Source organism: Dicentrarchus labrax, unplaced genomic scaffold, assembly GCF_905237075.1.
Source record: "Dicentrarchus labrax unplaced genomic scaffold, dlabrax2021, whole genome shotgun sequence".
NCBI classification, from domain to species: Eukaryota; Metazoa; Chordata; class Actinopteri; family Moronidae; genus Dicentrarchus; species Dicentrarchus labrax.
In genome coordinates, this window is record NW_026136704.1 from 13718193 (window position 1) to 13743389 (window position 25197).

The window sequence follows — 25197 nt, forward strand, 5'->3', positions numbered from 1 at the left end:
ATTGAATGTTCATCACGTGATTCGGACTTCACATTTTGACCACCATCCTTCACTGCGTTGGGGATAACTCCTGCCTGAAACATGCTTGGCAGATTCTGGTGGACTCCAGCTTTATGCATAGAGGTCCCCTTCTACCTTGGTCGTCCACTCCCAGCCACCACATTCCCACCCCGTCAGCTAGCTTATCAGACTGGTGTTGGCTGTTAAATGAGCACGGCAACAGCGGTCTGTAGGCTGGCTGAAGTTGTGGGTCATCAGCATTTCATTTGTGCTGCTTGGCTCATGCCAAGACTGTACTTGGTGCATCTGCAGATACAACGGCCTGCCTTTAGTAACACTGTCCTAATACTATTCTGTTAATACTATGATGTAAAACTAATGAACAATAAAGACATGAAATGTATGTTAACTGATGCTCTTGTCACTTTTCTCTGTGCAGTGCTGCTATTCCTGATTGCTGAACACACATTTTCAAACTATAATAGCTCCAGCTGATCTCACCACAACTTAAATTTAGATACATCATATGATCTTCCTCGGTTGTCATGGAATTGTAGATGTTGAAATGTCTATAGCTTTTCATCTATGTTGGCTTTAAAAGTTTAGTCAGGTCATTCTTGACCACCAAAACAGCAGTTGACAAAATAATCTCATCACAAAGTCCATAAGAATATAATATAATTTAATTTTAATAAAATTGCATATTTCCATTAAAAAGGCTTTGAATGTGTGTCATAATTCCAGTGCAAAGTAGTTGCATCAGTCCTCACCACTCCAGGTTTTTGTGTTCTCTTGTCTACATACAGTCCAAAGACAAGGTGGTGCTTGTTAGTTCTTCCCATTTCTAGCACAGCTGACTGTAGCTGGAGATGACTTGCTCAAGAGACGTAAAGCTGTCAAGAAAGTCCTCCTCTGAGATCCCAAATTTAATGTACTGATGGATGTAGGCCCTGTAACAGGAAAGGAAAATGACTAAAACACATCTAATCCAGAAACAAATGAACTTTTCTTCACCAACCTAAAAGGTATTCATGTTAAAAAGAAATAGTTAAACGCACGCACGCACGCTATATACGTATTCCTTTTAATAGGCTTTTGTTGTCATACTGTTGGGACACACCTTTTCATTAAAAAATAGTGACTGACTCACCTGGATGCAAACATATTCCAGGCTTTTCCCACCATGTTATCCAGAGGTCTGAGCAGAGCCTGACTGTTACTGACCAGTGTGGCAGATTTCTCATACTTATTAAAAGGCACTGGGGATTTCCACAAGTTGAAAGCTTCTTCTGATGGGAGCCAGGAGGTGTACAGGGCCGGGTCCTCAAAGCCACCTGTGGACAGCACAGGACATGATTCACATTCCTTGTTCTGCACTACGTGAAAATGTTAATGTATCACACCAGCTTCATCCCCTTCATGACAGTAGTGGATTTATCAGGTGAAATCAATAAGGAATTAAAACATTATTTTATTAGTCCATGTACTTTTCAATAAGAAAATCAACAAGTTTCAACCGTCTCTCTGACCTGTCTCTGCGCTGTACACGTCTTTCCCTCTCAGTATGAGCAGGTTGGCCAGAGAGGTGTTAAAGCTGGGTCCTGTGAGACTCCTGGTCCGCTCAGAGCCTGCAGGTGGACGCACCTGCCAGTCTATACCTGACACAGGACAAACAACAAGGACCCTTACAAGTGCTCGAAGATGTCATTTGTAACATGATCTCACTTCTACTTTCAAGCCACACTGACCTAATACACATGCTGAAACTGAAGTGCATAAATTAGATTTTGACAGAACTTGCCTTCCTCCATCTTGGTGTTAGAAATGAGCATTTGTCGTAGGTGTTTGAGCAGGCCTGGCCAGCTGAACGCACTGTAGGCTATGGAGGAGCTAGACATCTGAGGGATAGTACACACACTGAGCAGCTTGTACTCTGGGTGGCATGTGAGGGCACTCACCAGCTCACCTGAGAAACAGAGACATTAAAAGATCATGAGTATTAAGACGTGACAGAATACATGCAATGCACGATGTTGGCAGTCATTTCCTCTTTTTCTACCTATTGGCGTGACAGAAGGATTTAATAATGATTTTTTCATCTAAAGGAATTAAGACTCTCCTAATCCAGTGATATTCCAGTAAATCCATGCCCTGTGGGAACCTGTGTGTGTGTGTGTGTGTGTGTGTGTGTGTGTGTGGCCTCTCTCACCCAAGGGATTTCTGCTGTAGACTCCATGGGAGTCGGCGGTGAGTGCGGGCTGCATGATGCTGCCCAGCTGGTGAGCGATAACCCTGTTGACATCGCTGAAGGAGATGTGTTTGATGTTGAGCAGCTGACTGCAGATCCTGTGCACCGTGTCGTTCTCGTGCACCAGGATGGCGTCCGACAGCTGGTAGAGATGAGCCAGCGTCAGCACGGAGTTGTAATTCTGGACAATCACCTGAGAGGGGGGCCCCAAGGAAAAAAGATTGAATACCACATTATTCTATACTCGCTTTAAAGACTAGACAGTTGGCAGCAGTCTCGGTACCTCCCCAGTGCCGTACGGCCAGGTGAGGTGGTTGAGGATGAAGGACTTGGGGTAGATGTCTCGGAGACACTGGGTGACATAGGTACCGACCCCGGATCCCGTTCCCCCTGCCACACTCATCATGGCCATGAGCCCAGCCAGTCTGTCACAGCGCTCCACCTCTCGCCTCACCAGCTCCTCCACTACGTCTCTGTGGCGGGGGCCGTGGACGCAGTACCTAGTGTCATACAGAAAGCACATTACCAGCTTTTTGTTTTTCTCTATTTGTGTCTGAAAGAATACACAGTTCTGAGTTACATCTGACATCCCAACTCAAGGTCCTCTTACTAGCTTTTTATTGTCAAAAACTACTATTTCTAAAGGTTATGAATGACCTCTGATGATTCATTTTTAACTTTCGGGAATTTGATGCTTTTCTTTTTCATAAATGAAAAAAGTAAACTTAAGGGACCAGTGTGTGGGATTTAGTGCCATCTAGTGGTGTAGTCGCAGATTGCAACTCCCTCCACTCCCTTTCTAAGTGCCAGGGACAAACTACAGTGGCTGTGAATCACACAAAACCACAACTGGCCCCATCTAGAGTCAGTGTTTGGTTTGTACTTTCTGAGCTACTGTAGAAACATGGCAGACTCTACAGAAGGCGATACACTGCATCTGTAAATTAAAACGTCTAATTCTAAGATAACGAAAACACAATGATTCTTATATTTAGGTAATTATACACTAATAAAAACAAATCTGTGAATATTATATTCCATTTCTGCCAATAGATCCTCCTGAATGTTACACACTGGACCTTTAATATCTTTGGGTGTTGGACTGTTGCCCAAACCCAGACATCTGAAGACATGACCTTGTGACAGAATATCTTTTTTCTTTTTTTTCCCAGCTTTCTATCATTTATTAGACCAAAGGATTTATTAATTGATCAGAACAATTTCTGTAGATTAATCCATTATTAGCCTTAGGGATCAAAATCCCAAAAGTCCTAAAAGTGCTATGGATGAAACAGCTGAGTTTGCAAGTCAACATATCCATCTCCATAACAACTGAGCAACCCAAGTGATATGTTAGAAATCCAGTAAGTGGGCCTTGAGTTGGGATTTATCTGATGTGATTACCAAATTACACGATGAGGTGATTGACATAGCTTTACTTAACCTATCCCGTTACTATAACAACAGCAGTCTACGTACCCATTGGCCCAGTTGTTTCCGGAGCCCTGCTTCTGGCTGAAGTGTGAACTCTCTCCATACCTCCACCTGCCGCCCTTCACCGCCCTGCTGATACTCTGGTTGATCACTTTGGGCTCCATGTCCACCAGCACCGCCCTGGCTACAAGCTCTGGGTAATAAACAGACACGGCAGGTAGAGGTGGAGGTGGAGCGGCTCACACAGGGCTCACACAGGGCTCACACAGCTTATATGAACTAGAACCGGAGACTCACCTCCATGTGCGGTTTGGTGGAAGAAGCGCTCACAGCTGGCCGTGCTGTACAGCTTCCTCTGTCCCTGCTGAGCGTCGCTGCACAGGAGGTCAAACAGCTCGTGACCCACCTGGTTACCGCACTGACCGAGCTGCACGGTAACTATGGACATCGTTCACCCTAGCGACAGCCCCAGACTTTCCAGAAGGATCGATAGTTTGCGGGTTTAGAGTATGAGACCGAGCAGGCTGGAGTCCACCGGTGAATTCGCGCTGTGAGTGAAAGGTTTCATCTCTGAGGAGTTGTTAGGTGTCTTGTTGTTTGAAAGCGGCGTCCGTCCTGTCGTCTGCCGCCGTACGGAAAGCGTTTCCGGTCCAAACTGTCCAAACTTTCAAAATAAAAGTCGTATTCAGTTGTGGTGAACGGTTGTCCCAAAGAAGACGAGTAAACATCATTTCAGCAATAAAATATAATTTACATTGATGTATTAATATTATTATTGTTATTAGTAGTAGGAGTAATAGCAGCAGTCGTAGTTATAATTGTATTAATGTTTGTTTTTATTATTTTATTAGGATCTTAATCATGTAAGTTGGTCTAAAACTAGCAGTTATTTTCATGATCGATTCATTTCTCGATTAATACATTCATTTATTTATTTTGTCTATAAAAATGACAGTAAATATCAACAAAATAGCCATCCAAAATATCTTGTTTTGTTCGACCAACAATCTGAAAACCTAAAATATTCAGTTTCCAGTGATTTTTTTTTATCAAAATAGTTGCTGATTAATTCTTTGTCAATTGCCTAATCGATTAATTGTTCTTAATGTAGGAAGTTTCGTTATAGCTATTTCAGTAGTTATATGATTTATAGATAGATTTAAATTCGATTGATTCTATATTTAAGTCATTACGGTGTTTTTCCAAGAGCAGAACCCACATACGGTAATAATACATGTCGGGTATTTATTTGTAGAGTATGTGCATAAATGTTTAAATGCAGCTGTAAATATTTACAGGTGTTACCACAGACCTGGATAGTTCGATCAGAGTAGTTATTCTGGATCCAGGTCCTTTTGATAAGGGCCAGGATTTTATTGGAGGGTGTTAGATTAGCTTTAATTAGCTTACACTTTGTTGTTAGATTTGTCTTTGCATCTAATAAAGCAGGGGTTCCCAGACGTTTTCATGTCAAGGACCTCCACAATAGATGCACATTAGACTTCCAATTTACAGGGTTATGTCTTAAAGAATTCCCTTTCTTGACCTCTATTTAGATCTTATTATCTAGATTCATTATCAGGATTATGCGTTGTAATCTCGCAAACTTTGCTTTTTGTTCGCTTTACTAGACGACCAAAAACTGTCAAAAGAAGCTCATCCACTACTGCAAAGCTTCTGTGCTATTAGCCATTACTTATGTGTTTATCAAGCAACTCCGAATCACTGTAGTTCAACAGAAGAAATTCAATTATTTATGAGCTTTTATTTATTTTGTATTATTTTTAGGTTTGAAGATTAAAAAAACCTTTATCGTCAATCAACGATGAAACTAGAATCACTATAAGATACCCTCAATCATAACGTCCAACCCTATCTCTTTCCTTGTTGTATCAACCTCCAAGAAAATGTGATAAAAGTTAAAACATTATAAACCTTCCTTTGCTGAGAACGATTTTCTTTTTAGATTTAAAGCCACTGTAACAGAGTAGGTGTAAAGGCTTGTGATGAATGGCAAAGGAAAGCTCTAAGGAGGTTTATTAAATATTTAATACAGCAGTGTGCGCTGTTGTTTTCTGACAAAATAAAAGCAAAGCGCTCAGGTTACCGCCCCTTTTGTTGAGCGTTGCAGTGCGCATGCTCAGTGTAGTAGCCGGTTATGGCGGCGGTGTGTGTTTGTCCATGAGGTGGGGGGACGCCTGCTATTCTTGTGGTCTGTGACAGAGCGATCCGAGCGAAGCGCTGCCATGGCTGGAGTGTTTGACATTGATTTGGACCAGCCGGAGGAAAATGTCTCCGACGACGAGAATGAGGAGGTACTTTAATGGAGGATGTTGAACGTAACTGCGAGAGTTGTCACAGCAGAAACTCTTCATGGCACAGCTAGCCTGTTAGCCTGGTAGCCTGGTAGCCTGCCACCCACCGCAGGCCTGCTCCTGCAGCCGGGGCTCTCAGGCCTTGTCAGACAGGGTTACCAGAGGCTAATGTTAGCTCTCCTCCGTTAGCCTGACAGCGATCATGACAGAGCTGTCACTTGTTCTGTCTTTATTTTACGGCTAGCGATGGCAAGTGGTGAAATGCATGCGCCGTTAACGCTGTCACGTATAAAAACCAGCGCTGTCAAGTTGGAGCTGTGCAAGCAAAGCCTTACTTGGCTCAAGGTGCTGCAGTGATAAATGTGGCTCGGTGTGCAACAGTTTATTTTGGCAAGACTGTTACAGAGTGGGGCTGTATGGAGCTGCTGCTGCGTGTGTGTGTGTGTGTGTGTGTGTGTGTGTGTGTGTGTGTGTAACACAACACTACTGCAGATCTTCACTGTACATTTAACTTAACAATCGCTTAAATGATGTGTAACAACTGCTTTATGCACGGGCCAAACTATCTTATTACAGCAAAACATAATCCCATGCTATACTGGGAGTAGTACAGTTTGACAGTAATTATCTGCACACACACACACACACACACACACACACACACACTTAAACATATTTCTCACTAAGATAAACAACTTTTGCTTAATATGTAGCATGTTGGTGTGGGTTGGGCAACTATTTCATCACTGCAGCTCTTGTTTGTCAGTCTCACACCACAGCTGTGTGAATGTGAAGCAAAACTACTTTGTAAACAGGCAGATATGTTGGCTAAGTGTATTGTATTTATAATGTAAGTTGGTCTAAAAGTTGGAATTATTTTCATTATCGATTCATTTCTCTATTAATCAATTCATTTGTTTATTTAGTCTATAAAATGACAGTAAATACCAAAAAATGTCATCCAAAATATCTTGTTTTGTCGACCAACAATCTGAAAACCTGAACTATTTTCCCAAATAGTTTCCAGTGATATCAAAAATTGTGCTGATTGATTTTTTTGTCTGTCGCCTAATCAATTAATTGTTGCAGTTCTAAATGTAGGAAGTTATGTTATAGCTATTTCAGTAATTATATGATTTATTATATACATTTAAATAAGCTTGATTATATATTTAATTCAAGGTTATTTTATTTCTCATTTTACAACGAAATGCAAGCTACAATCCCTTCATGCTACACACAAAACAAAACAGCTATTATCCTATTAATAGCAACTTATGTGTTATGTTATATAATGTCAAGTGTTATAATTATTCATAAAGTTCAAGAGTGTTTGAATTCACTAAAGAAAAGGAAATACAGAAATGTCCTTGTTAAAAAAAAAAGAGAGAATGAAGAAAAGAAAACAGTGATTCCTGACGTCGGTGTGGAGGTTCAGCAGCGAGAGCCGCTCGGGTTTCCTCCATTACAGTCCGTCCAGTTTCTGATTTTGATTAAATTGTGTTTGTGCTTTTCCTTCCAGGCTCAACTCAATGATATCATGGACCAGTGCAGTGGATTTGAGTTGTGAGTATTCAGTTTGTCCACCTGTGCTTGTGCTCTTGTATGATTTTGCGATGAACTCTGTGGAAAAACAAGCAGTCAAATGTGTCTCTGCAGCAACATGGATGACTGTGAGAAGATTGAGATATCAGAGGACAACGTCAACCAGGGGACGGAGAACATCAGACCAGAGTGCTTTGAGCTGCTGCGGGTTCTGGGGAAAGGTGGTTATGGAAAGGTACCAGAGAAGCAGCACGCCTTGAGAAAGCTAACACGCACGCTCGCACAGATAAACACTTTGGATAATATTCCCTCTATAATGTAAACCACTGGATTATTTTCACGTCTTACAACTCTTGATTTGATTATTTTAAACATGTCCGTCATTTTCTCTTCTGCTCAGGTTTTTCAGGTTCGAAAAGTTGTCGGTGCTGCAGCGGGCAAAATATTTGCCATGAAAGTCTTAAAAAAGGTACTTTTTTTTAAATGTTTCCCCTCATCAGTGTCAAAACAACAATCCTGCTTAAAACACTTCATTTAGAGTGATGTACAGCTGCTGTCAGTCTGTATCTTATGAATGCAATTGCATGCCTGTTATTACAAATAAACATTATGGGTTCTGTCTGCAAATATTGGCTGTCCTTGAAGCCAGTGGTGGGGTAAGATTTCATTGCTAGTTGGTAGATTGCCATCTGCGCTGCGCTGCTGCAGCCTTGGCACTTAAAACTCTCTGCCTCAGCCCATTAGATTCTGCCTGACATTCACACTGCTTCTGCTTGATTGGCTAAACTGACCCCAGTGACACGCTGAAGACCGGCCAGATTGCAACCAGTCGTTTTCAAATGTTAAGCTTCAAAGTGGCAAGCATTCACTGTGTGTACAACACGGCTTTGATAAAGGCCCGTATTTATGAAGCATCTCAGAGTGAAAAATCAGTCCTGACTTGCCCAAAATGACAAATACGTAGTCCTATATTTAGCTTGAGGAGTAAAAGCACTTTATCATCCATCTCAACTGAGGATGATATACATTTTCCAGAAACCTGCAGAACTGACCTAACCTGTTACCAGTTCCCAGCAGGTGGACAGTGGTAAGATAAATGTGCAATAAACTTTCCAGAAGCTGTACAAAGAATGTAAAACACATTTGATTTAGTTGTTTTGTCAAAGATCTAATTAGAGTAAAAACTTTTGTCTGAGATATTCATTCCATCTTCAAACTAAAGCCCACTGCAGAAAGTTTACATTTTATGTAATTTACCCTTAATTCAAAACAAGAAAATATAGCTACAACAGCAATGGTTTCCATTATTCCTCCTGAATATGTAATTATATACTAACATATACATTTTGTGTCATTTTTGTGTTTTGATAAAAAAAATTCTCATTCTTCCTGTTTGTGCAACTAGCTTGTAATACAAACAATATAATGTATTCTGTAATTAATTTAGATTTTCCTGCTTCAAATTATGTCTAAATTCAGCCTGTTAGAGTTTTGAATGTGTTGACTGCACATTGAAACCACTTTATGATTGTGACTGTCGTATACCAGTCGTGTCACTCTCTCTTAAAGGAGAACTTTGATTCCCGTGTGTGTGCGTGGGAGGGATCCTACTCTTATGTTGAACTACAGTGATTCTGAGATGCTTGATAAACACACAAGTAATGGCCAATAGCATAGTGGCTTTGCAGAAGTGGATGAGCTACATTTGACAGTTTTTGCCTAGTAAAGCGAACAAAAAGCAAAGTTTGCTAGCAAAAAAAAGGGTTTAAGATTCAGAATACAATACATAATCTGTAATCAATAAAAAAAAAAAAAAAAAAAAGGGAGGTCAAATAAAGGGTAAAATCAAAGGGCTCATCACAGCCTCTGTCTGCCTGTTGGAGCTCCATCTGTTCTAACTCTCAGAGAGAGCTGAGACAACATTGTTGGTGACAGACAGCTCTTTAGCTTTCTGACAGAAGGGGTTGACAAACATAAACAGTAAGCGGGAGCAGTGGATAGGAGATGAGCAGAAGGCTTTGCACATATAAAACCACAATAGTGCTATTGACAACGTGTGTACTCCACATTGTATTCCAAATGTATGTATTTGAAGCAGTTTTCATTGTAAAACTTTGGTTTGAGTGAGTAATGATTAAGGACACTCACTGTCAGAGTATTACTAACTTGTTAAACTTCATTCAATAAACTAGATTAGCAATAATTCAGATGTGTCACTCCTCTATCTTAGTGACATAGTTGCTTAAATTGCTGAGCCCAACCTCTGCCTCTCAGATGTTGTATAGTGAAATATTTTTCTGTATTAGTCATACAGGCATGCAGCTCATAAGGCCACTACCATACACAGTCTGTTTCATCACTCTTAGTGACACACTGCTGTATCTGCCTCCTGACTAATGTTGATATGCTTCTTCGGGGGGGAACCAGGCTATGATTGTACGCAACGCCAAGGACACGGCTCATACCAAGGCAGAGAGGAACATCCTGGAGGAAGTGAAGCATCCCTTCATTGTTGATCTCATCTACGCCTTCCAGACAGGAGGAAAGCTGTATCTCATCCTGGAGTACCTGAGTGGTCAGTGAGAGAAATGAGCACGTACACACACACTCTGCAGGGAGATTAATGCATGCAGAGTGTGTGTGAAATCACTCTGCTTGTGTTGTATACATTTGTATTATTATAATCATGTCTACAGTCTGAATTAGACGAGGATTGTGTAAGAATAAACAATTAGACTACATAACTTTATCTGAAGTCTATAAATTCACACATACACAGAGTCTTTCTGTTGTATTAAATACTCACGTCCCTTTCTCAGCATGTCTTATACACACTCTGGCAAACAGTCATGTAGTTCAGGTTTTAGCTCTCTCACTTGTCCCTTCCATCAAAGCTGAAAATATAATGTGGCTCTAGTTTTTGCATCGATTAATGGTGTGATTCATGAAGAAGGAATCACGTTTTCATGATAGGCACCTCGTCATTCTACGTGTCTCCGCCAGGTGGGTCAGTAGAGAGTGTGTAGTGAACCTTTGGAGAAGGAAGGAAATGATGTTTGTCACCCATGTTAACGGCATAAACTTGTGTTCACCTGTGCAGGAGGAGAACTCTTCATGCAGCTGGAGAGAGAGGGCATCTTCATGGAAGATACAGCCTGGTGAGCGTTGTTATGTGTCATCTGTTATTAAATCACTGTGGTCTGTGATCATTTTTGATGATCAGTGCACATGATATATGAAACTGCAGGGAACTTTAACAACAATACTCACACTTCCTGATTTCTTACCAGACAAAGCTCACCGGTAATATGAACCTAACAACGACAAAAAAATGTTGTATTAATACTGTATGCATATCTGTATCAAACTTATTTATAAACAATTTGTCTGCATGATGTTGATTGTATTTAATGACATTTTTCTTTGTTTTTTTTATCTGTAGTTTCTACCTGGCAGAGATCTCCATGGCTCTGGGCCACCTGCACCAGAAGGGCATCATCTACAGAGACCTAAAGCCTGAGAACATCATGCTCAACAGCCAAGGTGTGTAACCCTAAAACATAACCATCCATATGCACAAATATCATTCAGGTCACATAAATAACAGTAAATAAAGACCTTTTTGTGATTTAATGCAGATATTATCTTATATCTGCTATAAAGAGGTGTGAGGATTGTAAATAATCTGAATATCTGTTTTCCTTCCAGGGCATGTTAAGTTGACAGACTTTGGGCTGTGTAAAGAGTCAATTCACGACGGCACGGTTACCCACACTTTCTGTGGCACCATCGAATACATGTAAGTCATGCTCTTTCTTTGCCCTTCATGCTTACTGTTGACTCATTAGTGAGAATTGTGCGCTCATGCTGTTGCAGGGCCCCGGAGATCTTGATGAGAAGCGGACACAACAGAGCAGTGGACTGGTGGAGTCTGGGCGCTCTGATGTACGACATGCTCACAGGAGCGGTCAGTTAAAAATTTACAACATAAAAAAGCTTTCTACTTCACTCTTATTAATGTGCTGTTATAAAATATGAATCGTAATTCGAAACGTTCGAGTAACCCCTTCCTCTCTTTTTCCGCCATAGCCACCGTTCACTGGTGAAAACCGAAAAAAGACCATTGACAAGATCCTGAAGTGTAAACTCAGCCTGCCTCCCTACCTCACACAAGAAGCTAGAGATCTCCTAAAACGGGTACTACCTGTTTTTTTTTTTAAAGCTTATACCACTCATGTTTATCCAAAATAAGCGTGTGGTTGTTGTGTAAGTAGTTCTGACATTTGACTGCTGGTTGTACAGTTGCTGAAGAGAAACGCCTCGTCGCGGCTGGGAGCGGGAGCGGGAGATGCCACAGAGGTGCAGGTGAGAAAGCGATACGACACTCCCAAGTCTGCTTCTGAGCTCTGAGGAGCAATATACTGCTTTCATATGATATAAAATCAAAAGGTTACAGGTGTATCTTATGTAGATTGTTTCTTTATATAATGCATTGCCATATGTAGTTATAGAGACTGTAACTGGGTTGTAGAGTCACAAACCCTCTCGGGACTCTAACTAACATTGTCATATATTGGACAGAAGCTGCAGCTGGCTGAATGAATGACGACTTGTTAACATTTTTCCGAGACTGAAAAGCTATGTTTTATGGCCCTCTGTTCATACAGTAGCACTCTGTTTGCATTTGATATCCCAAAGGCTCATCCCTTTTTTCGACACATCAACTGGGAGGATTTGCTTGCTCGGAAAGTGGAGCCTCCCTTCAAACCTTTCTTGGTGAGTATCAGAGGAGCAGACCGCGAGGTAGCCTGAACTAGATACTATATAAATTTGAGAATGTTTAAGGTTGAAATTAGATACTCAATTCACAAATAATGCTGCTCGAGTAGCTTAATATTCTGGTTGCCCTGCCTGGATTAAACCAACTGAATACGTTTGAGTAACAGAACCCAGGTCTTCTCTTGTTTCAGACCTGCGTGTTGTTAGTTGACACATCTACTCACGTTGCCTCACCTTTTCACCTGCGTTTGTCTCGTCCGTCTTTGCAGCAATCAGCTGAAGACGTGAGTCAGTTTGACTCGAAGTTCACCAGTCAGACACCAGTCGACAGCCCGGATGACTCAACCCTCAGTGAGAGTGCCAACCAAGCCTTTCTGGTAACTCCTTGGATCTTTTTGTTTGTTTTGTGACATTTGACAACTCACAAAAGAAAAAGGTTAATCTTTTCAAAAACACGGCGAGAAACCTTTCGTGTCAAATGAATGATTACTGTTGCATTTCTTATTATTATTCTCTGCTGTTCAGTATGGAAAACTCTTTGGTAACAATTAGGTTTACTTCCTTTCTCAGTTACTTTAAGTTCCCCTTTCACACGTAGTCAGTTTAGAAACAATAATGTGGAGCTGATGTGTTTTTTTCCATCAACCCTTAAAATCTATGAGTATCCAAATTTTCATTTCTGAGTTCATTTCTCATTTTCCTGCTGGACACAAGATGTGTCCTACTTCACTGTAAAGTCCATTCTCAGTGTTTGTGCACTGGCGGCTGGTTTCTACTTCTACTTCTTGTAAGTTGCCTTTAAAATCGGATTTTCAGTGAGCACAGAGAAACTTTCCACTTTCAGCAGATTAATGTGAAAACCTCCTTCTAGTGCACATACATCATTCTGCACAGTGGAGCTCAAACATGTAGGGAATGAGAAGAAAAAAACATGTTAAAAAAATACACCACAGGTTTGCACAATAAACATGCCATTTGTTGAAGGCTTGTAGTCAATCAGCATTTAGCCTAAAACAGTTAATAGCTTATACATCAGTATCAGTTTGTATTGTCTTATATTCAATTTCTAAGAACACTCTGGTGTAATAATCACAAGCATCAAAGAGCAGCATAAACAACAATGTGGAGCTCCCTGGCCAATTAGATCTGGATCCTCACTGCTGTTTCCGATCCATTTCTTCCTCGCGCTCACTCTGCCCACAGCCTGCCCCTCAAATGTGACCGTACTTCTCTTTGTCCTCGCAGGGTTTCACATACGTCGCTCCGTCAGTCTTGGAAAACATCAAAGAAAAGTTCTCATTTGAGCCAAAAATCCGCTCACCTCGTCGGATCGTGGACAGCCCAAGAACTCCTCTCAGGTATGTCACCTGCAGCCGAGACAAACACGTCGAATTATGTACTAGTTGAGATCGGACCCACAGTGGGTCTTTGTTTAATTCCTGATATTCCTAGCCTCACTCTGTTGATCTAAATTTTTGTTAAAGTTTGTTGATACAATTCCTTCTCAATTCAAATATAGTTTTTCACTCCATCTGAAGCCAAACACACAGCCCACAGCGTATTAATTAGAATTATTTAGAGACTAAAGCCACATTTGATTACACTTACCCTTGCCTTCGTCTGTATGTTTGTCATTGTTACTAATGCCTCCTCTCTTCCTGTCCTTAGCCCAGTCAAGTTCTCGGGGGTCGAATGCTGGGCCCGAAGCCCCCTCCTCCACAGCGGAGGACCGAGCGTCCTCCAGTCACCTCAGGACCAGGCCATGGAGCTGTCCACCCCAGAGCAGATGGATGTCACGACGAGCTCTGAGGCCTCGGCGCCTCTTCCCATCCGTCAGCCCTCCGGCAACATGGCTCAGATGAAGCAGCAAGCCTATCCCGTCGTGGCCAAACGGCCCGAGCATCTACGTATGAACCTATGACCCACTGCGCCTCATTAGGAGAGTTTATTTCTTGACTTTTTTTTTTTGTTGATATTTTTTAAGAAACAAAGCAAAAAGATATGGATGCTAGAGACAAAATCCAAAATTGCACATCCACACACTACATAGACTGTCACAACCTGGAGTTTGTGCGTGGGTCTGGGACTCCAGCGCGCTGCAGTTTAAGTGCTACCGACGACATCACCGTCTCACCACTTCTCCTTATCCGACACCTCAGGTCTCACGACCTTTGTGTTCTGACCCTCCCTTTCTGAACTGGACTAGTAGGACTGGAAATGTTTTGAGGAGCTACAGCCTTTGTGCAACCTGGAAATCAAAGGCGATGTATCACACAGTATGCAAGCGATTTACTCTAAAATGCAGTGAGTCTACAGCACGTCTAAGATGACGTCCAAAGTGCTTTGTGCTATTTGAATCAATGCCAGTGAGGAAATTGCTTCCATTGGGAGATTTTGACAGTTCTTAGACGAAAATGCTTCCTGATTCTGAATGAAATTATGTGAATTGGGTTTATTATTGAAAAAGATCAAAGAAATCATTGTTGCAAGCAGCAGACAAGCAGAGGTTCTGGTAGTGATGACTATAGCTTTATGTCTTACGATGTTTTACAAAATGGATGCATTAACTGTGCTATACATCAATGATGAATCAGAGAGGCTAAATTAAACACGAAAAAAAAACATGTTGACTTTTTACATTCTTTCGGCATTGGTGTTGTGGATGACTTGTTTGATGTGGGAACCATACTTCAATTATCCGCTCTTCAGGTGTACTACACTATGGGATGTATCACTGACGCATCACCAGACATGATTCAGCTTGATCACCGTCACCACCCAAAACCATCTAACTGATCTCGGTGCTGCTTTGAGTGACCCGCCCCGACTCTGGCCTCCCAAGAGACTTAGGGCCTCATGGGGGGCAGGAAGTCAGACGCCATCTGACGCCTGGGAATTCATATTAGACTGTAGCACCAGTTGATCTGGTCACTGTCTGCAGTTGTGAGGTTTAATGCTAAAAAAGACAAAACTTGGGGCTACATGTAAAGCCTCACGCATCAGCGTTCACTTGTTTAGGAGGGACATTTTAGAAATCCTGAAAAGCAAGGAAGGTTATAATAAAATGTAAAAAAAAAAAACAATGCGTTGTCTTTTGTTTTACGCCGACGATCGTCTATACTCCACATTTCAGGTAGAATCACAGGAGACCTCACAAGTGTGCATTGCATATTTTTTTTTAATTACATATAAGATTTGTTTCAAATCTCAACAACATTGCATTGTATGAATGTCAAAGTTCATCATCAGAACATTATAGACTACTAATAAAATGTCTCACTATGGTGTCACCCTGTCATGTCCGTTTCCTTTAAATGATTGGGGATTTGGACTCATTGTAAATAAAGGTTGTGCAAAGTTAAAAAAGGGAAAAAAATCACTGATTTTCATTTCATGTTTTCAATTAAAGGGTAACATTAACAACTTTTTGTATTTCTATAATTCACCACCACCTAAAGCCAGATTAGCAGAATAAAGTCACTCCATAAAGCATAACATATGGTTAAAGCATATGTCACTGAAATGAACACGGTCTATATAATAAGTCAATGAAAATCAAACAAACAAACATAGTGCCCTGTTGATGGCAAAAAGGCTCTCAGGATCAAGTGTTATATTACAGTGACTGGCAGAAATTAACATCAGGTGGTATGAAGTTGATAAGTTTAGGAGGCTGCTCACAGTGCGGGAGGAATTCTGTGTATTTCAGAGTAATCTGTGGCAAAAAAAAGAAAAAACCTTGTGGTTCACAAAGTAGAAAAGAATGCAAAATGAGTTAAAAAACAAGTCTTATCCTCACATGAACCCTGATTGTGTGCTTCACCAAATACATTTGACAGAGCAGTTGGCTCAATGCTGGCTTTAGAGAAAAATACTGTAACATTCAGTTCTATGTACAATATGCAAAACAGAAATGGGGCAATTGTTTGTTAAGTTCCTCATCGAGGCTGCTGGTCTGGGATCTGAATTGTTTTTGGGATGAGAAATGAACTGTACGTTTCCACTTGACGTCCCACTGCCAAGGGATCCCTGATCTACTCAGCTTGTCTGCAATAAACGGATGCATTGACAGTATACAATCTATTGTCCTTTAACATAATAACTATGCATCTATACAACTGAAAAAAGCTCTGATATACAAGGGCCTGCGTGTGTGTGTGTATGCAACTTAAAAATACCTCCGCAAAAATCACCTACCAACTGGGACCTATTGATAACCAAGATGTTGCAACAGTTAAAAGCTGCACTGTCCAATATTGCTAATAAAGATTTGAATTAGTCCAGTGATGGGTAAAACTAAAGATTTAAGGAAAGTTTAGAAAGCAAAACCAAACATTGCTCTAACAAAAAAAAAAAACATGTAATATTTTAGGCATTCAGTTCATTTAATGAGTGATGATATTGGTAATGTATTATGCATAAATCAATGTGAAAATTATTCATGAGGAATGTGCACTTGGAGTATATAAAAAAAACAGTTATAATGAATATGGTCAAGTTTTGTGTCTACCAAACTACAGTATATTACTGAAAACAGTATTACACAATCAGTCTTCATCAATTTAACATCAAATTATCATGATGACGGCAATGCTCCCTGCCTTGATTATTTAACTACAGCTAAAACAACGGTTTCTTTGACCTACAGACTAAAAAAAAACTAAACAAGGCACAAATACTTCATAGAAACATAATATATTTAAATAATCATAAAAAAAAAGATTTAAATCAAACAGCAATGAAAGATATTCTTCAAACTGGGTTTAACTCACCTGGATTGACAGATTGGTTGAATGTGCATACAAGAAGGAAATCGTACCCACATAAGTGCACACAGTGTGAAGGAGTGCATTTGTAGGTTTGACTGTCTTTTCCCTTAAGTATCCTTTTAATATACATTAAATGGTGACTGGCCAGGGAGGTAAGTCAGTATCTGAAGTGCTGAGTTTACTAAAGCTTAAATTCCAAAGAGGCAAAAACTGCACAGAACAGCTTCACTTGTATTTCACACATTGGTAAAACTCAACCGTCTGAATATCCAAGCAGGTTAAAAACAAACCCAGAAAGTTTCTTGAACACGTTCTTTGACTGACTTCTGGTTTGGTTTGGCTGTTTCGAGCAGCAGAATATGGTTTCAGAACAAAAGAAAACAAACAAGGTCTGAGTTTCAGTTTTCAGGGCACTGTTACAGTTAGCACGACTAACGATCCAGAGAGACACTTTTATCAGATGTGTGTACTTCGAGGTGACAGAGGTGGGAAAGTGTGAGAGAGTGTTTTCTGAGCGTAGCAGCTGGAACTGGACCAGAGGGATGAAACCAGACAGATGAGAGTGGAGTTACAATATGTCCACCATTCAGTCGTTGTTGTATGCAGAGCTGGAGGCGGGGAAAAGAAGAGTCTGTAGTATTGATGTCATCACTAATTAGCTCTGCACCTCCATGCAGCAGGGCTCTGTTCCTGCAGCTGCCTCATCTTCTTCCCTAACCACACCCACCACGCGAAACCAATCACAACGCACACCACTGACTCCACGTAGTAGCCATCCAGTGTTGTCACACAAGCACCACCCTCCTTAACGCACAGCTGGAGATGGGAAAGAAAGAAGAACTGTCAATTTATCCAGTCGAGGTAATTACATTCACCACTTTGCATATTTTCCCCTCACTATTTACTCACCCCTGCCTCGTCTGGAGAGCCGCAGCTCTGCCCGACAGCCCCCTGACACTCCTTAGAGGTCAGTGGATCCACCATCCACAGAGCCACAGTGGAGGGCCAGTTTCCACCAAGGTTGGTGACCGTGTTCAGCAGAGTCATGTAGGTTCCACCGATGAGGGGGTCACTCACTTTGGCATGGAAGGCCATGCAGGCCACGTACATGCTGTACAACGCCACCTGGGGGAGAAACATGGGGAACACTTGTTGAGACTAATCAATTCCCAGCAATTTATATCCATTTTTATTTGTTTAATGGATGTTCCTGAAAAAAAATATCATCACTTTTTCCTAAGCCAAAGAACTACATCTCTGTAAAATGGGTTTCATATCTTATTAAAAGACAGATTAACAGAGATTACAATGTAACCTCCTTCAATCAGATATGCCCCATAAACATTATTTTCTTCTGTTGCACAGTGACATCTGGAGGAAGAGATGGGTGATAGGAGGAAAACCTATGTTAACACTTGTTGGCCCTTATGTACCTGTAAATTATACTCATTATGCCCATTTATAGATTACAAGGATCATTTGCTTTTAAAGTGAGGCTGTGCTTTGAGCTAAATGCTAACATCAACATGCTAACATAAGTATCTCGGTGTCTATATTGATTGCACTTTAACCTGGAATACCCATGTTGGCGGTAGATGACAAGTTAAGGGATCCCCAAAGTGATCACAGTTTATCCTGAGGGCAACATGAATACCTGTACAAACCTAATGATAAACCATCTAATTGTTTTTGAGACATTTCCCTAAAAAACACACAGTGACACTAGAAGAAAAGTCACAAATGTCAAATTTTGTGCCTATCCGTCTGGAAGTTGTTCAGATATTTCACAGGATAAGGGGAAAGTGAAAACCTGATGTTGGTGCTATAGGAAATGTCCGGGGTTCACCAGTAAGATTCATCCTCTGTAGACAATGAATGTCTGTGGCGATCAATCCAATAGTTGTTCGTCAAAGTGATCGAATGACCAACAGCCCAACAGACTTTGCCATCCCGAGATGCTGTTAGCATGGATAAAATTGACAAATTGAGAACGTATTGCCTGTTGTTCTCAATTTTGGCCATTTTGGCTCATTTAAGCCACTTTCCATTATCTATCCTATAAACAGTCTGGCACTGTCTGAGATCCTGTCACCTGGAAAATCTATGATACTGGCTAGGCTAGAAGAAGAAAAGAGGAGAAAAGATATTTAAGAGAGTAACAGAAATACCTAACCTGATGCACTGCGTAGCTAAGCAACACTATGGCGTAGTAGTAAACAGGGAACCCTCCTTCTTCCCTTGCACTGGGGGTCCACCACACCAGCAGAGCGTACTCCAGTCCTATGAGCAACCTGCAACAACACGACAACCGTTAGCTTTTAGTTTATTGAATGCGTTTAAGCACAGGTTTGTGTGTATGTGTGTTACAACCTAAAAGGGAAGGCCCTGTAGAAGACATCGAGAGGTCTAGGCCCTGCTGTGTATTTACTGATGATCACAGGTAGTAGGATCTGCAAAGGCACCATGGGCACTGCCAGCAAAGCCAGCTGCTCCTTGGGAACTCCAGCCTCCACCAGCTTCAGACCTGTCACTGCATCTGCTGCAGAGAAGCCAATCTGAAACACACACAGAGAAGACACATCAGAAAACTTTCATGCCCAATTCATATTCATGTTTCAAGCAGCAAAAAAGTTCTTTTTTTAAAAGGTAAACCAAATATTTATCAAGTAATGGTCAAGTACTTTAGCAGTGAGAAGCAGGACACAAAAGGTGAAGACTGTGGGCATCTTGATGATAGAGAACAGCAGCTTGTAGGTTTCCATGACGCCTTGTGTCTCCTCTTGGACTCTCCTCTTTCCTTTGCCGTGCTCATTTTCCCTTTTAATGATGGCTACCAACGTCGTGGAAACCAGGAACACTATTCCCCAAAAGAACAAGAAGTCTGCAGCAGAAAAAGAATTAGAAAACACACTTTATTCATCCAAATTACTGTTCAGTTGAGAAGTTATGTTGTTAATCAGTTCGGTCAGGGACAGGTGATACCTGACAAGGTGACGATGCCCGTGTCTTTGGGCTCTGTTCTGAGGTATTTGTTGCAGAAGTCTGCAGACTCCAGAGCCAGAAAGAGCACATTCCCCAGGAAGTATCCCGCTGTCTGGCCCACAGAGTTGCATGTAGAGGCATAGCCCACATTCTCTCTGGATAACATAGTCAGGGCCCAGCCATCCACAGCTATGTCCTTAAGGGCAGAGAAGGTACAGCCATTGGAGGACGGGAAAGAAACTATCAACTTGAATGCGTTTCTCTTCCTGAATGTGTGTTTGTGTCCCAGTGATTGTTCTACCTGTGTAGCTGCCAGGAAGGCGAGCATAAAGAAGACTGCAGTAAGAGTCAGAACTTTTGGTCCCCCCTCACTCTGCAGCAGTGAATTGACAGTCACAGAAAGGTACAGCATGAAGAGACCCAGCAGGTACTGTGTGGGCACCAGCCATGACTTTCTGCAGAATCAGGTGGGAGGGTGGCATAGATCAGGAAACAGCAAAAAAAACAACAACAATCCACATAGAGGAAATCATCCACATGATGACAAACAGCACACAAGTATCCGTCTTACCTTCTACCAAACCTGCTGAAGTAGAGAGCATCCACCAGTGGCGCCCAGAAGAGCTTGAGGCTAAATGGCCAGAAGACAAAGCTGAAGAAGGCCTGGTCTTTGTAGCTGACACTCTTACTCTGTAAGATCAGAGGGATGCTACCAGCCAGTCCCAGAGGAATCCCTTGCAGCACGTACAGGAACAGAAGAAGCAACACATTCGCCAACTCCCCCCGGATCCCAGGCCGGACTCTGTGCCTCCTGTCCTCAGAGTCCGACCCTCTGATAAGACCCGCAGCTTCCTCTTCTACTTCTGGTTCAGAGGCGCTCGTCTCTCCCCTGTCCATGTCCCTAACGTGGTCCGGTAGGAGGGTGGCACCCGCCAGCTTCCTCTGCCGCCCGTTCTTATGTGTGATCAAATCGGAGTGCTCCATGTTGGAGCAGTGGGCAATTAAACCTGCTGTGCCCTCAGCAAATCTTGAGAAAAAGATGAGAGAGAACTATTAAAACAGCAAAACTGCTAATTAACTGCAAGTCTCTGAACCAGGAATATTTTAAATCATTTGAATACCATTGAGGTTGTTTTTTTTTGAAGATAGACATAATCTATAAAGTTACAATAAAGATATAATTCACAAATGGATCATAATACAATACAATATTAAATAAACAGGTTTATGTAAGGCTCTTATCAATGTCTGATGGTAGGACTCACACACAGCTCTCCCACACATGCAGAAAGATGTAGAGAGCCACACTCACAGTTTGTTTCATCAGTCTCTGACAGAAAGCAACAAAGGCTAACTATGAATCAGTTCAATGTGTTAACTTCAGCTGTCACCTTAAAACGAGCAGGTGTTTACGTTAGGCTGTAAATAAAGGACAACATACATTTAAATTAATAAAACGACAACACTCCTGTGGGTTGATTAGAGCCAATGTACAGACACACAGCAGAAGAGCTTTAGGTGAGAAGGTGAATTCATGCAGACCTGGTGATGATGACAGCATGACAAATTAATGAGAACACCACAAACCGGATGAGCTACAGCGCGAATTAACCGGAGAAAGATTTCATGCTTGGTTTTAGGCGAGAAACACAAGTAAAGTACTACCGTGTGACTTAAAACAAATTACATCGGTGAACATCAACAGAAGAAGCAGGAAGCGCAGCGTGTGCGTCGTCTAAATGTGTCCGACACCTACAGCTGACGTGTCAAACCACCACTGACTGGAGTTCCGCCTCAGTGCAAATACACAATTATGTTATATGGGGGGGAAAAAAACAACAACAACAATAATCTTGTAATGAATGTTTGACGGACACTTTACAAAAATCTAAATCAAACTGAAAACTGCTTTTGTTATAACAGTGTAACGTCACAGGGAAATTAATTAAATAAAGCGCACTTTTAAGTCCAAATTTTAAAATTCGAGCATGAAATCACAAGACTGGACAAAAATGTCCTCACAACAAGAGTGGGCTATTTAGCCAGTCCTGTGTGTGTGTGTGTGTGTGTGTGTGTGTGTGTGTGTGTGTGTGTGTGTGTGTGTGTGCACCCATACATGAGTGACAGTAATGATCCTTTGGGGCATGATTAATAGAGGCTGTATCCTCAGAGGTTGGAAATATCACACCAATGATTACATCAGTTCCACAAAACGCCCAATTAACCAGCACAATTAAAGCATTAAGTGTTAGTTTCAAGTGATACACTTTATCATTTCATTGGTATGTTAGGTTACATTCACATGACAATTAAAACAAAGAAATAGCATTTGAAACATCAAACCAGTTAGAGTTTCATCCTCATCATTAAATATCAAAAACAGTCAGGCAGACAAATAGTAATTTGATCTGTCTATAGAAATATACTGTATGTAATTAACCTTAGTGTATATTAGTATGTGAGCTTGTGTACTATACTATGGTATGTTGCTTTATAATATGACTAGATAATATTAATTTCTAATAATATTTATTAATTGATTATCATTTAAAATCCATTAGTGTGATCCTCCCTTCAGAACTTTTTTATCATGAGTAGTGATCCAAACACAAAGACGTCACATAATTATATCAGATATCTGAGACTGGCAGCTAAAGAGGAAAAGTTCCAGTTTGACTTCCCTGTCAAATGTGATGGACATGTATCAATACTGGAAAAAGACCTTGTGGTTAAAGTTCTATATTATTTCTATATAACACAGACATTGTTTGAACCAGTATAAGTCATCGTTGTCCTGGACATTGTTGTCAATTAAGTCTTGATTCAGAGCAGTGAGGCACTAACAGGTGACACATGACTTTAAGGCGTTAGTTTGTAACTCTAAGGGTTTCCCAATTAAAGTCTACAATACAAATACAGTGAAATCACAATTCAGATGGAAGTAATTGATCTAAAATCTCTTTGGCCACCCAGCAGCTCTTGAACAGAAGCTGCACTGAAACGTTCTCCTCCATCAGAAGATCTTTTGGTGAAGGTCATGATGCACCCATTACGCCACATTTTATTTAGAGGTAATGACTAACGGCATGCTCTGCCTTGTGGCTGCTATGAGTGCATGTGAAGCTGTTTATCTCCTAAGATGGCATGTGACAACACACAGGCATATCCGGGTGGCTCAGCATGTGATAACAGGAGCACTGTGAAGCTGCAGTTGTAACCATGTGAGAGGGTGTATGCATGTGTCAATCTATGATAAAGTGTCCGGATATCGGAAAATAATGCACCTTTTCTTATTTTCACTCTCATATTATTGCAGGTATACTATGGTCACCCATCACAGAGAAAAAGAGAAGCCGAGCTCAAATCATTCCAGCAAACATCCATGTTTAAAATGCGTTAGTTTGTTTAACTTAGCCTGAATTACCAACTGCCTGAGGTCCCCAAAGGCCGCAAACGTATTATGTCTCAGCTGGTTTGTGGTAATCTTATTGACTGCAAATTTGTCTGTGAATATTACCGATAAAAACACGATATCCACTCTTATTATACTAAATAAATGTATTAAATAAATGACCAAAAGGGTGACCAGGGGCCCACAGATCCTCTTTGCCCTGTAGTCCCTGAATGAATCCAGCCATGCTCATGGTTGCGTCTGTTTCACCAGTAACAGTTACCTGTTGCTATGGTTACGTTAATGTTCTTGGTGCACTGGTTTAGGACGATGGTTATATTTACTCTGGTTTTAACAGACAGCTACCAGCCAATCAGAAAAGAGAATTTTTCCTGACTATGGTAATAACTGTCTGTGTGGTAAAGTGTCCTTCATTACATTCTCCACAGGGTGGCGCTGGTCACATCTGGCTGTCTGACCCCAGTGGTTCTGGTTTAGACCCCCTGAAAAGATTGTTCAAGTGTTGACAGCCTTTCTTGCATCAGAGCGGTCATGTTTCTTTTTTGTTCCCAAATGAACGAGACTCTCACAGACCTTCATCACAGCAGACATAGCAGGAAACACACAGGCAGAACTAATAACATTAATGATCTGTTCCAGCAATTATTGATACCCTTTGCAGAAATCAGTAATGTAATTAGTGACTACTCTGCATTCTTTGACAAGGTTTCAGCTATTCAGCTTAGTGCCCACGACACATCTTCCTCTGGTTTAAAACAATTGTCATACACCTTTTGAAAATGAATTTCTTTAAGCCTTTTTTTTTTTATGTGTAAAAAATATCTACTTAAAAATAACTACAAGTTTGCTCAGCACAAAGTGGAATTTGACATCTGTCTATTTGACTGCCTTGTGTCTGTTACATTCCTCTTTAACTTTCAGGGAATTCCTGGTTGACGGTTTCTGAGAGCAAGTCATCATCTTTATGTAGTGTCAAATATGGATACTGCAACTACATTAGCCTGTTATTATCAGCCAGATAAAGAAACTGCATATAAAAGGCAAAAACCAAAGCGAACATGAACAACGGGTCTGAAGGTTGTAATCTATGTTGTACCAGTGCTGGAAGATACAGTGGAGTAGATGTGTTAAAGTACAGGGGCTCTCTCTCACATACTTGCTGCCTCTGCCTGACAGGGTCTGAGGTATGAGGCTCTGCAGAGTCATTGTGCTTGCAGATTGTATGTCAACAGGGTTTTCTTCATCAGTGGACATATTTAACACAGTGCAGTCACTAGGTTCAGGTGATATGGCAAGATATAGTGTATGAGCTACACTTTTAATAATACAACCTGCTTTTATTAGATCATTATTGGCAATAAATGAGGGCTGTTTTATGCTAAAAATTTAATTTAAAGGATTAATTAATTTGTCAGTGGATACGCCAACAACATACATTCCTATATGAGTTTCTTAATCTACAGGAATTTTCTCAATTGAGCTTCCAGAAAATGTTAATTAATTTTAATGTGATGTAAATATTCATACATATCACTCTGTGCCCCTGCCCCACAGTTTTAATGCTTAGAATCAGAAATACTTTATTGATCCCAGGAATGAAGTATAAATTCCTATATTATTCAAGTATATAAAAATGAATCTAATTCTCATTTATCTTTGAACACCTCTAACTATTGAAGACCTTGAGAGCTAACTATATTTTAACATGTTCAG

At 40.9% G+C, this 25197-nt stretch overlaps 3 protein-coding genes across 11 annotated transcripts; 1 reads left to right on the forward strand and 2 right to left on the reverse strand.

The window, feature by feature from the left end:
• Nucleotides 1-661: 661 nt before the first annotated feature.
• tubd1 (tubulin, delta 1) lies at nt 662-4332 on the reverse strand. Of its 2 annotated transcripts, XM_051397722.1 has the most exons (8): nt 3980-4332; nt 3728-3875; nt 2532-2748; nt 2210-2441; nt 1802-1966; nt 1530-1658; nt 1151-1334; nt 662-950 (listed from the first exon to the last, which is right to left on the reverse strand). In XM_051397722.1, exons 1-8 carry the CDS (start codon nt 4128-4130, stop codon nt 845-847), a joined length of 1332 nt encoding a protein of 443 aa, XP_051253682.1. In that variant the 5' UTR covers nt 4131-4332; the 3' UTR covers nt 662-844. The 2 variants fall into 2 exon arrangements, with proteins under 2 accessions (XP_051253682.1, XP_051253683.1); XM_051397723.1 differs by lacking the exon at nt 3728-3875 and having other exon boundaries at nt 3980-4113.
• A 1485-nt stretch (nt 4333-5817) lies between these two features.
• On the forward strand, nt 5818-14945 carry rps6kb1b (ribosomal protein S6 kinase b, polypeptide 1b). 2 transcript variants are annotated; one of them, XM_051397157.1, is made up of 15 exons: nt 5818-5997; nt 7520-7563; nt 7639-7777; nt 7943-8011; nt 9970-10117; nt 10643-10700; nt 10985-11085; nt 11251-11341; nt 11419-11509; nt 11632-11739; nt 11845-11907; nt 12241-12318; nt 12591-12698; nt 13567-13679; nt 13990-14945. In XM_051397157.1, the coding sequence occupies exons 1-15, from the start codon at nt 5929-5931 to the stop codon at nt 14240-14242; spliced, it is 1533 nt and encodes a 510-aa protein (XP_051253117.1). In that variant the 5' UTR covers nt 5818-5928; the 3' UTR covers nt 14243-14945. The 2 variants fall into 2 exon arrangements, with proteins under 2 accessions (XP_051253117.1, XP_051253118.1); XM_051397158.1 differs by having other exon boundaries at nt 7657-7777.
• Nucleotides 14946-15481: 536 nt separating this feature from the next.
• slc33a1 (solute carrier family 33 member 1) lies at nt 15482-21846 on the reverse strand. 7 transcript variants are annotated; one of them, XM_051397154.1, is made up of 10 exons: nt 21615-21821; nt 21464-21491; nt 20644-21099; nt 20374-20527; nt 20073-20268; nt 19772-19971; nt 19461-19645; nt 19264-19381; nt 18000-18215; nt 15482-17906 (listed from the first exon to the last, which is right to left on the reverse strand). In XM_051397154.1, exons 3-10 carry the CDS (start codon nt 21054-21056, stop codon nt 17742-17744), a joined length of 1647 nt encoding a protein of 548 aa, XP_051253114.1. In that variant the 5' UTR covers nt 21057-21099; nt 21464-21491; nt 21615-21821; the 3' UTR covers nt 15482-17741. The 7 variants fall into 7 exon arrangements, with proteins under 7 accessions (XP_051253114.1, XP_051253113.1, XP_051253116.1 ...); XM_051397153.1 differs by having other exon boundaries at nt 21385-21491; XM_051397156.1 differs by lacking the exon at nt 21464-21491 and having other exon boundaries at nt 21760-21846.
• Nucleotides 21847-25197: the final 3351 nt, after the last annotated feature.

Bases quoted from the DNA above. Each gene is read 5' to 3' on its own strand.
- rps6kb1b (XM_051397157.1), top strand. From the start codon at position 5,929: ATGGCTGGAGTGTTTGACATTGATTTGGACCAGCCGGAGGAAAATGTC. The intron at 7,564-7,638 runs GTGAGTATTCAG...AAAAACAAGCAG, and splicing joins CAGTGCAGTGGATTTGAGTT to TCAAATGTGTCTCTGCAGCA. The intron at 11,908-12,240 runs GTGAGAAAGCGA...GATATCCCAAAG, and splicing joins GAGATGCCACAGAGGTGCAG to GCTCATCCCTTTTTTCGACA.
- tubd1 (XM_051397722.1), bottom strand. From the start codon at position 4,130: ATGTCCATAGTTACCGTGCAGCTCGGTCAGTGCGGTAACCAGGTGGGT. The intron at 2,442-2,531 runs GTACCGAGACTG...CCCCCCTCTCAG, and splicing joins GGCCGTACGGCACTGGGGAG to GTGATTGTCCAGAATTACAA. The intron at 951-1,150 runs GTGAGTCAGTCA...TTCCTGTTACAG, and splicing joins TGGAATATGTTTGCATCCAG to GGCCTACATCCATCAGTACA.
- slc33a1 (XM_051397156.1), bottom strand. From the start codon at position 21,056: ATGGAGCACTCCGATTTGATCACACATAAGAACGGGCGGCAGAGGAAG. The intron at 19,382-19,460 runs GTTGTAACACAC...GTGTTGTTGCAG, and splicing joins TACAGGGCCTTCCCTTTTAG to GTTGCTCATAGGACTGGAGT. The intron at 18,216-19,263 runs GTTAGGTATTTC...TTTCTCCCCCAG, and splicing joins TTAGCTACGCAGTGCATCAG to GTGGCGTTGTACAGCATGTA.